This window comes from Sinocyclocheilus rhinocerous, unplaced genomic scaffold (genome assembly GCF_001515625.1).
Source record: "Sinocyclocheilus rhinocerous isolate Xijiao unplaced genomic scaffold, SAMN03320098_v1.1 scaffold1576, whole genome shotgun sequence".
Classification (NCBI taxonomy): domain Eukaryota; kingdom Metazoa; phylum Chordata; class Actinopteri; order Cypriniformes; family Cyprinidae; genus Sinocyclocheilus; species Sinocyclocheilus rhinocerous.
This window is the reverse complement of record NW_015628323.1, coordinates 129,029-141,637: the sequence shown is the minus strand read 5'-3', so window position 1 is coordinate 141,637 and position 12,609 is coordinate 129,029. Positions and strand designations below refer to the sequence as shown.

Sequence of the window (12,609 nt, the reverse complement as noted above, 5' to 3'; positions counted from 1 at the left end):
TTTAAACAAAATAATAAAAATAATAATTATTTATATTATTACATTTTATGTTATGTTATTTTATTTTTAATTATTATTTCTTTGATCTGTAATAATTTGTATTTTATTTTAATTAACTTTGGAGTTATTATATTTGTTGTTAGGATCATTAGGATTTGGCTACAAAATCGTACATTCACAAACTTTTAATTACTAAATCTGTGCAACTTAGACATTTTATATAAAATAAAAAAACTCATAAATCACCTCTAGTTTAAATGTGTAATTTAGTGCTTAGATGTCATAGAAGAAATGATTCAATGCCATATGATATGTATGATTCAGTCTCTCACAAACATATACACACTTACATACAGATGCATGTGAGATTTTCACATTAACAATTATCAGTCTTTTTAAAATATGGCTCTAGTTGTCATGGTTACTGGGGAAACTGGCAGAGCAGGCAGAGAAAAATAATGAGTCATTTGTGTGCGGGTGTTCATTTAATTGGCAATTTGTATCTACTTTGTATCAAAACTATTTAATTTGTTCAAATGTATCAGTCAGTGTGCATTACGGGAAGGCTTCATGTGGCTGAACCGAATGTTTCAGCTTGACGCTGCCAAAATCACACACACACACACACACACACACGGGCTCTGTTCCAAAACATAGTCTTGCTGTCTGCTGCCTACACAGGGAACACATGCAACCTCATAAGTGAGTGATTTGGAACACTCTAGGCAGCAACAAACAGCTCTTCATGTGAACATCAGTTGATTTCAATAGAGTTAGCTATTATCATGTCAAACCGCTCTTCATGTGAACATCAGTTGATTTCAATAGAGTTAGCTATTATCATTTTGCTAATAAGCCTTAGAAATTATTTTATTTTTTTTTCTTTTTAATTTGTTGTTTAATAAATGAATGTATTTATTTGGCATTTATTATATTATTATTACTTTCATTTGTAATCATTTTTATTTTAATTAGTGTTGGATTCAAGAGAATAAAATTATATTCACACTTGGTTTCAGTCAATAATTTATAAGTGCATTGATAATCAACATTTGTCATGTTGGATGGTTGTTTCCCACTGAAATTGTTGCAGTGCATTCTGGGATTTGCTACAAAGGATGCAAGTAATATATTTCAAAACTAAATTTTATATAATTTTTTATTTATATATTTCTAAACAAAGTAATTATTATTATAAATATTATTATATTTAAAATTATTTTATGTTTATTATATTATATTTTATTATTTATTTATTTATAAATAGTTTTATTTTATGTTAATAAGTTTTGAATAATATATATTTGATTTTATATGAAAAAGGAACAATAACAAAATTAATTTCTATATTTTTAAACAAATGATATGTCTGTATTATTATTGCAAATATTATTATCCATATTTTTATATTGTTTATTTATTTTATTTGTATTACCTTATCGTTTATTTAATTTGTACTTTTTATTGTAATTAGTTTTGGATAGTATATATATATTTGATTTTATATAAAAAATGAACAATAACAAAATTAATTTAATATATTTATAACAAATTATATGTCTCTATTATTATTATTGAAATGTTCTTATTAATATAATTATATTTTATATTGTTTATTTATTTTATTTTTATATTATTATCTATTTGATTTGTAATTATTTTGATGTGATTTTAATTCGTTTTGGATAATATATATATTAAATAATATATATATACAAATTTATATTAAACATTAATAATACAATTAATTTGAAATATTTGTAAACAAAATAAATGATATATGTCTATTATATAAATTATTATTATTAATATTATTATATTGTTTATTTATTTTATTTTAATTAGCTTTGGAGTTATTATATTTGTTGTTATTTTTGTTTATCATTATATACATTTATATCATATATGATAATCAATATTTTTGTATAGTTTGTCATCTTGGATAGATTTTTCCCACTGAATGTGTTGCAATGCATGTTGCCTTGTGGCTTCGCACACTGATTTGTTCTCTCCTCCGCAGTGACGGCTGGGCGGACCGTTATGACGTCACTGACGGGTACGTGCGCGAGGCCGCCGGCGGGATCACCATAAAGCTGCAGTCCGCAGACGTCAAGTGGTTTGACGATTATTACCTGAAACTGCGTCCCGAAAACAACCCACGAAACCCCTGGTTCCCCGAGTTCTGGCAGCACCGCTTCCACTGCCGGCTGAAGGGACACCCGCAGGAGAACAACAAATACAACCGCACCTGCGGCAGTGAGTTTCCACAGCATTCCCACAGCGTCCTCATGTGCTCCCACAGTGACGTTTAGCGTTTGAGAAGAAAAGAAAAGAAATGCCAGTCCTGTCTCTCGCAGACAGAAACACATGATTGCCTTCTTTCATCCAGACTTTCTCTTCAGATATCACACCTTCCATTAGTCTCGCTGTCTTTCATTGGCTCCATTTATCCGAGCTCTGCTTGAGTTCAAAGAAACTTTTTCAAATGTTCCCATTTAAAAAAAAAAAACAGTCGAAAAGAAAAGAACAACCACTTTTCCTCTGAAACGGGAATTAGAGCTGTTTGCATATAAACCAGCATGAGCAGACCGACAGAGAGCAAGAGTTTGGACAGAGATGCTGCTTTAATGGCAGTTCAAAAGAATGTTTCAATCAGAGCGAGCACTTCTGAATGAAATCAAATTTGCTGTGAAAACAAGACGTTCAAGTGCAGTGCGTAAGAGCAGTTTCGTCTTCGTCCAGTATCGAAGTTCTAAAATTATGAGCAATAAAATACCATGGTACTCTTTTAATATTTTTCTACTCTTTGTGAAGTAGTTAGTTGTTTTTTGTTTTTCTTCTCTCTTTCATTTCTTTAAATTTGCAAAACAGTTTTGAAAAAATAAGGCATGTGTAATTTGGTAAATATATTCTATATTATTAATATACCAGCTTGACTAACAACACCAAACTGTTGCGTCAAATCAGGTGCTTTAATGTTTCAAAGCAACTCATTTTCTCATCAAACAATTAGGAAAATATATTATGTATAATCTGAGTATTCATATTATAGTGATTTTATTATTGACATGCAAACACAACTAGAAGCACCAAAACTGACTAGATTTACTAACTGCAGAAATTATTGTTTGTTTTATGAATTTTCCTGGTGTTTTTGTCAGTACATAACAGAAAATATAAAAAGACTTCACTATAAAAAATTAAATCTACAATTGACTAACAATATATATTTTTTTAGTTTTATCTGTAAAAAGCAATTTATTATATTGAGCTAAATTAAATAGTATTTTGGCTTTTGTCTAAAAAAGTATATGTTCTTTATAATAACTACTCTTTTTAATTTGTATGAATGTTTTTGTATTTGGGAAAATAAATATTAAATATTGAACCAATCCATAAATATAATTTGAAGAAGAAAAAAAAAGAAGAATACATTTAACAAATTAGTGTATTTTCTTAAAAGTTCCAAAGGTCCAAAGTATCATGTTTTTCAGTATATAATGCAGTTTATTTTAGTTTTATTGAGATACCACCATAGTTTTTATAAATATTTTAAATTATCTTTTATTTTTACATTTCCTCTTTTAATGTTGTAGTATTTTTGTTTTGTGTGTGTGAATGTGTGTGAATGTGTGTGTGTGTGTGCGTGTGTGTGTGTGTGTGTGTGTAATTTTTCGTCAGTGTCTATACATTTGTGCTCAGTTTTAGTTATCAGGTTAAACTAAATGAACACGAGAAATGATATATATATATATATTCATTTAGGTTAACCTTAATTTTACTTCAAGTAATAAAATCGGATGTTATTTCAGATTCTATTCGCTTTCTCTGATTCCAAACCCTCTTCACTGATTCGCTCTCGCCCCTTAAACTCACGCTCAGTTTTTCGTTTCTCTCAAGCTTTTACTGTCTCAAATTCGCCTTTTAACACTAGCGAACAATTTGACTTCTCCGTAGAGGATTTCGTATTTTTAACAGCTCTTGTAGAGATATTTTAAATTCTATAGCTCCAATTAGAGTTAGAAAGCAGAAACCTTATTCTTTACCATGCTTAAATGAAGAATTAAGAAACTTGAAGAAACTATGCAGGAGGGCAGAACGAAGGTGGAAAAATTATAAACTTAGTGTTTCCCTTGCCTCTTTAAAAAATCTGATGTCCACTTATCAGTGTAAAGTTAAGGAAGCAAGGAACACTTATTTTTCAGATCTGGTTACTAAACAGGGACATAATCCAAGAATACTTTTTAAAACCATTAATTCTATCATAGGTCCTCAGCCTATAGTCAGCCGGTTGAATCTACTCCAGAGAATTGTGACGCTTTTTTTACAAATTAATTTTATAACAAAATAGTGGAGATTAGGCAGCAGTTTAACACTGATTTCAGAGATCATGTTGATTCTTGTCCACCTTCAACATTAACCCATTTTAATGAAATCTCTTTGTCTACCTTGGAGCGTATTGTTGTACTTTCAAAATCATCCTCGTGTCCTTCTGACTGCCTTCCTGCTTGGTTTTTAAAAGCTGTATTTCACACGGTTTGTCCAGATATTTTGGCTATTATTAATTGTTCTTTGTCTATCCGATATTAAAAAAAGGCCTCTCTAGACCCTTCAAATTTTAGTAATTTTAGACCTATTTCTAAGTTGCCATTTTTATCAAAGACTTTAGAAAAAGTTGTGTCCATGCAACTGACTTCTTTTATGAATAATAATTTAATATTTGAAAAATTTCAGTCTAGTTTCCGCTCCCAACATACCACTGAAACTGCTCTGGTTAAGCTCACTAATGACCCATTGCTTGCAGCCGATGCTGGCTTGTATTCTATTTGAATTCTTCTTGATCTCAGTTCAGCCTTTGACACAGTGGACCACAATGTCTTGATCAACCATCTAAAGCCTTATGTTGGTATCAGATATGTTGCTCTGGATTGGTTTATTTAATATTTGTCGAACAGGTCCTTTTTGTACTCCTTTATTTTGTGGGGTCCCTCATGGTTCTATTTTGGGTCCCCTTTTGTTTACGATCTACATGCTACCCCTGGGTCAAATTATGCATAGTTATGACATTGAGTTCCACTGCTATGCAGACGTATGTCCCGATGAAGCCTGGTATTATTGATATATCCCATATTATGTCCTGCTTCATAGAGATCAAAAATTGGATGTCGAGAAATGTTCTGCAGTTGAACGATTCCAAGTCAGAGGTGCTTATAATTACCCTGTGTGGCCCCAGTAGTGCTATAATTAATAATCTCTCCTCTAGCCTGGATGCCTTATCTAATAATGTTCAAAATGAGGTCCGCAACTTAGGTGTAATTTTTGATTCAGAACTGTCATTTGTTGCTCAGGTGACTAAAGTGTTGTAGTCTTGTTTTGCACAACTGAGGCAACTAACGAAGATAAAGTCATTTCTTTCTTTTGCAGATTTAGAAAAGGTCATTCATGCTTTTATCTCCTCCAGACTTGATTATTGTAACGCACTTTATTCTGGTATTAGCAGGCAAAATCTCCAAAGATTGCAGCTGATTCAAAATGCTGCTGCTAGGCTTTTAACACGTACTAAAAGAAAAGTGATCACATTACACCGATTCTTGCTGCTCTTCACTGGTTGCCTGTGAGTTATAGAATTGATTTTAGGATTTTGCTGCTTGTTTTTAAAGCCTTGAAGGGTCAGGCTCCTGCCTATATTTGTGATTTATTAACTCCTTATGAGCCTGAATGCTGATTCAAAATGCTGCTGCTAGGCTTTTAACACGTACTAAAAGAAAAGTGATCACATTACACCGATTCTTGCTGCTCTTCACTGGTTGCCTGTGAGTTATAGAATTGATTTTAGGATTTTGCTGCTTGTTTTTAAAGCCTTGAAGGGTCAGGCTCCTGCCTGTATTTGTGATTTATTAACTCCTTATGAGCCTGAACGCTGCTTGCGATCCTCTGGTAGAGCCCTATTAATGGCTCAAAATCAGTTTCACAGAGCATAAGCAAATTAGCACAGTTCATTATTGACCTGCCTACAGGATACGAGCAGGAACAGACGAGTGATCTGTCATTAACCCCGATCTCCTCCTCCTCCTCTCTCAGAGCGGGATTCTCTGCGGCAGCAATATGCGCAGGACACCAAGATGGGCTTTGTGATCAATGCCATCTACAGCATGGCCTATGGCCTCCACAACATGCAGAAAGCGCTGTGTCCCGGCATGGTGGGTCTGTGCGATGCCATGCGGCCCATCGATGGGTCAAAGCTCCTCGAGTTCCTCGTGAAGACCAACTTCACTGGAGTGTCCGGGGAAAACATTTATTTTGATGAGAACGGAGATTCGCCTGGGAGGTACCAGACCAATCCAATCCAATAAATAAGATAATCAATCTGTCAGTCAATCAAACAGTCACATAGTCAATGAATAGATCAATGCATCAGTCAGACTGATGAATCCACCCTTCATTTCCATTGATCTTCATTTCAGTGCACTAAATCAATACTCCTAACTGTGTTCGCAGTTACGTGATCATGAACTTTAAGAAGATGGGCAAAGATTATTTCGACTACACGAACGTGGGCAGCTGGGACAACAGCGGACTGCAGATCAGTGACGACGAGATCTGGCCCACCAAAGATGAGATTATTAAATCCGTGTGCAGCGAACCCTGCGATAAAGGTCAAATCAAGGTCAGGAGACCGTGAGCTGCTTATTAAGCCTCATAGTGCTGTGTAATGTTTAATAATGCCCAATAATTGTGTGTTTTTGTTGGTAAATGTATTGGAGTAACAAGTCAAATCCAACTGGATTCAACTGGTTTTGCTTCAGGACACACATTTTACACTGAAAATCAAGTGGTGATTGCACAGGCCAAACAATATGTAAAATTATAATTAGTATTAGCAAAATTATTCGTTTCATGCTTTCGGTATCCAGTAATTCACTGCACAAAATGCATTTATTTAAAAAATACTATTTGTTATTTATTTAATTAATATTTTTTATTTACTCAAATAATTATATTATTAACAATATTATTTACAATATACATATAAGATGAAAAATATTTTTAAAGTGAATAAACATTCTAAAAGTAAATATATTTATATTTACTATAAAAAATAGAAATATTTTTAAAGTAAATAAACATTCTAAAAGTAATTATAATATTTATATTTCAATTTGTCATTTAATATAATTTAATATTTACTATAAAAATAGGATATTATAAGTTATATAATTAAAATATTATAAGGAAATAATTTTTTACAGATTTTTGTAGTAAATATTTTATACACAATTTATCCACTTTTCCATGACCTGGAATATCACAAATGTAAAGCATAAATTGACCTTCTATCATCTGGTTAATCATAGGCGAAACCTATTAATAAAAATAAGTTAATAAAATTAAGTTTAAACATGCTATTAAAGTAAATCTAATGTTTATATTTGCTATATAAATGTTTATTTATTTTCTAAAATATTTGATATTTTAATTAATATTATGCAATATAATTTATATATTTTAGAAAAAAAAACTTTTTAGTAAATAAACATGTAAAAGTTTAGATTATCTGAAATATTATAATTAGAATATTATAAATTATATATTTCAAATAGTTTTTACAGTTAAGCATTTTATACACAATTTATCTAGTTTTCCATGACCTGAAATATCACAACTGTAAAGTATAAATTGACTTGCTATTATCATCTACTGAATCATAAAATGGCTATCCTAAATTTACGATTTACATAGTTTTTTTTTTCCTGACTGTGTCACGACCCTGCAGTTGAGCAGCACTGTTTTCCGTCCTGGTGTGATCATGACAGCACGTCACACGCACTATCCTCTCTTGCCCGCAGGTGATCCGTAAAGGAGAGGTCAGCTGCTGTTGGACATGCACTCCCTGTAAAGAGAACGAGTTTGTTTTTGACGAGTACACGTGTCGTGCGTGTGAGCTGGGATCCTGGCCCACCAACGACCTCACCGGTGAGTCCACAAACACATCAGCTCAGACTGATGACCCCGAGTCTCCTGCACTCACCGCCCGTGCCTGTGTTACACCGCGGGTTCAGTGACACGCTTTATCCCTCTCCATTCACATCCAGGTTAGGAAATCTCATTCTGTAAAGCGCTGGAGCCGCGGCCACACTCGATACTCAAATACAAATCTAGCATTTCATTGAGAGTCATTTGGGATCCCAAGCCACGACCAAAATGACTTATTTGCAAAGTGCGTGATTGCATCTCTCTTACATGGCCATTAATAGAAAGAGAGATATTTGTGCCGTAGAAAGCAAATGCATTTCAATAAATAATTTCAGGGAAATGCGAATACACACACTCATTGAACTAAAAGGTTAACAGCATCAAAACCGTCTGAGCTGAACTTATCAAATCTGTCTCCCTGTGATCGGCCCCCACACTTTATTACCACCTATTTATACCATCAGAGAGAAAGAATGAATCATACAGCCAATATTACCAAGTACTCTACATTATTACACTTTTTTAATGAATATGTGTTTGCCAATGCAATACTCGCCTCCATGATATTAATTAGGATTTGTGGGTGGTTGCGTTGCTATATGGTTGCTTAGATGTACAAGGTAATATAATTTATGTGATTATATTGATAATATTTTAGAAAATAAAAAGTATATTAAATATTTCTCGGTAAATATAAATATTCTATTTACTCATATAGTATATGTTTACTAACTATAAAACATAAAATATGTTTGTTTTCTATAATAATTAATCCACTAGAAAATGCTTCTTTTAAGTGCATTCTCTATTAAATGATTTTTAAAAATCCTTATCCAGTAATCGGGTATAGTATTATAAATTATATTTTATTGTATCATATAAATTAATAGATGAGATATTTTTGAAAATAAAATATTTTTTTAATTTTATAGTAAATTTAAATGATTTTTCCTTTTATAGCATATTTACTTACTATAAAAATAGTTAAATATTTTGTTTTTATTTTTTCTTCGTTTTTCTTTCTTTTAAGTTCAGTCTCTATATTATACTGTATTATATAAAATGAGATCTTTTAACATACATTTTTTATTTTATAGTAAATATTTATATAGTAAATATAAATACATAATTTACTTTTATAGTATGTTTATTTACTATAAAGTCAACTATTTTTTGTTTTCCAAAATATTTAGAAATGATTTAAAATCCTTATCCATATAATAAATATAAATTATATTATATAAAGGATGTGATATTTGAGAAAATATAAATATTTTATATAAGTAAATATTTATATAGTAAATATAAATGTTTCATTTTATAGTGTTTATTTACTATAAAAAATAGTTAAACTATTTGCTTTTAAGTGCAATTTCTATAAAATTATTTTTGAAATAGATTTTTAAATATCATTATCCAATAATCAAGTATAATATTATAAATTATATTGTCATATTATTTAAAATTAAAGAATGACATACTTTATTTATTTATTTTTTTAGAGTAAATATTTATATTGTAAATAATATATTTTAAAATTTTAAAGTATGTTTATTTTAAAAAAATATTTAAAGGGTTAGTTCACCCAAAAATGAAAATTAGCTTGTGTTTTACTCACCCTCGAATCATCCTAGGTGTATATGACTTTCTTCTTTCAGACGAATCTAGTTGGAGTTATATTAAAAATTGTCCTGGCTATTCCAAGCTCTATTCACAGAAAGGTAATTTTATACTGGATTTGCACCACCAGGGGTCAGTCATTACTCAGATATTACAATCCAGATGCAGATGCACAGTAGAGCTCAGTGTGAAGCAGTTTTATTTGAAATTCATCCTGTAATTGAATTTTGTATCAGCACTAATCACAGTTTGCTTCATCTGCATGTACAGAAAGGGCTTCACATGTCTTAGTCTCAAAAAGGCTTCTATTTCCTTTTTTGTTCTGACAAATCAGTGCCAATGTTCTATTAAAGGGTTAGTTCACCCAAAAATGAAAATTAGCCCATAAATTACTCACCCTCAAGTCATCCTAGGTGTATATGACTTTCTTCTTTCAGACGAATCCAGTCGGAGTTATATTAAAAATTGTCTTTGATCTTTCAAGCTCTATCGTTGTACTCAGCGGGTGTTGCATTCCTTCTGTTCAAAAGACGTGAAATAAAAAGCACCTTTCCATTAAATAAAGTGTCTCACACGGCCCCGGGGGGTGAACAGAGGCCTCCTGTAGCGAATCGATGCGTTTTTGTAAGAAAAATATCCATATTCAAAACGTAATAATCACTTGAATCTAGCTTGCGCTAGCAGTTGTACACAGAAGCAGTTCCGGGCGGATGACGTATGGAGGTTGGCTTTGCGCATGCGCCGCTCAGAAGTGACGAACGCGGAAGTGCAGGGGAGAGATCAAAACAAAACAACGGTCACTAATTAGAAGTACAAAACGAGGATTTGTAAAGAAGTATGTTGGAGGATTTCGATATAAGCCAAGAGGAGACTTGTTTTCCTTTGCTAAAGTAAGGAAACTTTGCTTCCTTTGCTCCTATAAACAAACTCGTGAGACTAGCATATCTCAGAGGCGCGCGCGCTGCGCATATGTGCTGCGTCATCCGCTGAAAGATAACGGAAGTGAGAGAAAAGTGTTTATTACGTTGGAAATATGGATATTTTTCTTACAAAAACGCATGGATTAACTACAGGAGGCCTTTATTCACCCCCCCGGAGCCGTGTGAGGGACGTTTTATTATGGATGCGCGCGCTTTATTTGACGAATTGTGGACTGAAGCACTGCAACACCCGCTGACTGCAATGATAGAGCTTGGAATAGCCAGGACAATTTTTAATATAACTCCGACTGGATTCGTCTGCAAGAAGAAAGTCATATACACCTAGGATGCTTCGAGGATGAGTAAAATATAGTCTAATTTTCATTTTTGGGTGAACTAACCCTTTAAATATTTTCCTTCTAAAATACTTAACTAGAAAACGAGTGAGTGAGTGACGTGAGTGACTTTGCATTTCAACCCTGCAAGTGCACACACACAGTAGTGAGTAGTGAACAAACACACACACCCGGAACAGTTTTTTAAGTTCGATGCTCTTTTTATGAAATTATTTCTAAAAATCCTTATCCAATAATCAGAAGGATTTGCAAGAAGCACCACTAATTCTCATTTTCTTCATTTGTTTCAGGATGTGACCCCATCCCAGTGAAGTATTTGAGGTGGGGTGACCCCGAGCCCATCGCGGCCGTGGTCTTTGCCTGCTTGGGCCTGATGGCCACGTTCTTCGTCACCTCCATCTTCATCATCTACCGCGACACTCCGGTGGTGAAGTCGTCCAGTCGTGAGCTGTGCTACATTATACTGGCGGGCATCTGTCTGGGCTACCTGTGCACCTTCTGTCTTATTGCCAAACCTCACGTCATCTACTGCTACCTGCAGCGGCTGGGCATTGGCTTATCACCCGCCATGAGCTACTCGGCCCTCGTCACCAAGACCAATCGCATCGCTCGGATTCTGGCCGGCAGCAAAAAGAAGATCTGCACCAAGAAGCCTCGTTTCATGAGCGCCTGCGCCCAGCTGGTGATCGCCTTTTTACTGATCCTCCTGCAGCTGGGCATCATCGTGGCGCTCTTTGTGATGGAACCTCCTAACGTCATCCACGACTATCCCTCCATCCGCGAGGTAAACCTCATCTGCAACACCACCAACTTAGGCGTGGTGGCGCCGCTGGGCTACAACGGCCTCCTCATCATGAGCTGCACCTTCTACGCCTTCAAGACGCGCAACGTTCCCGCCAATTTTAACGAAGCGAAGTACATCGCCTTCACCATGTACACCACCTGCATCATCTGGCTGGCCTTTGTGCCCATTTACTTCGGCTCCAACTACAAGACCATCACCATGTGCTTCTCCGTCAGCCTGAGCGCCACCGTGGCTCTGGGCTGCATGTTCGTGCCAAAGGTTTACATTATCCTGGCCAAACCGGAGAGGAACGTACGCAGCGCCTTCACTACATCGACAGTGGTGCGCATGCATGTGGGAGACGGAAAATCATCATCTGCGGCCAGCCGGTCGAGCAGCCTGATCAATCTGTGGAAGAGACAAGGATCGTCAGGAGAAACTCTCAGGTGTGTGTAGCGATAACTTTCAAAAGGTACCATTTAGGTACTAATATGTACCTTTAAAGGCATAGTTCACCCAAAAATGAAAATTCTGTCATTAATTACTCACCCTCATGTCGTCCCAAAGACCTTCGTTTATCTTTGAAACACCTGTTAAGATATTTTTGATGAAATCCAAGAGCTTTCTGAGTCTCCCTAGATAGCAACGCAACTGACACGTTCAAGGCCCAGAAGGACATCGTTAAAATAGTCCATGTGACATCAACGGTTCAGCTAGGGGTGGGTGATATACTGGTAGACACACTTAACCAGTAGAAATTTGTTAACTGTTAGACATTTTGGACTATCGTCTCTAACGCGTTTACGCGGCTACAAGGTCACATGGCATTGCTGTGCTACTTGGTCAGGAAAACGTATTGTGTGCACGTGTTTTTAAGCATTGCAGTTTAAAAACAAGTGATTTTAAAGGTCACATATTTTACACCTTTCTGGAGTTTTATTTTAGGTTTTGATGT

General features: G+C 34.3%; 1 protein-coding gene across 1 annotated transcript in view; it reads left to right on the top strand.

Moving 5' to 3' along the window:
* The window catches only part of grm5b (glutamate receptor, metabotropic 5b), a 62,089-nt gene that overhangs the window by 43,437 nt on the left and 6,043 nt on the right, over positions 1-12,609 (top strand). The window contains exons 4-8 of the mRNA XM_016548911.1: positions 2,021-2,256; positions 6,082-6,328; positions 6,499-6,667; positions 7,848-7,974; positions 11,161-12,100. Coding sequence (XP_016404397.1) covers positions 2,021-2,256; positions 6,082-6,328; positions 6,499-6,667; positions 7,848-7,974; positions 11,161-12,100 — 1,719 coding nt within the window. The remainder of the gene's footprint in view (positions 1-2,020; positions 2,257-6,081; positions 6,329-6,498; positions 6,668-7,847; positions 7,975-11,160; positions 12,101-12,609) is intronic.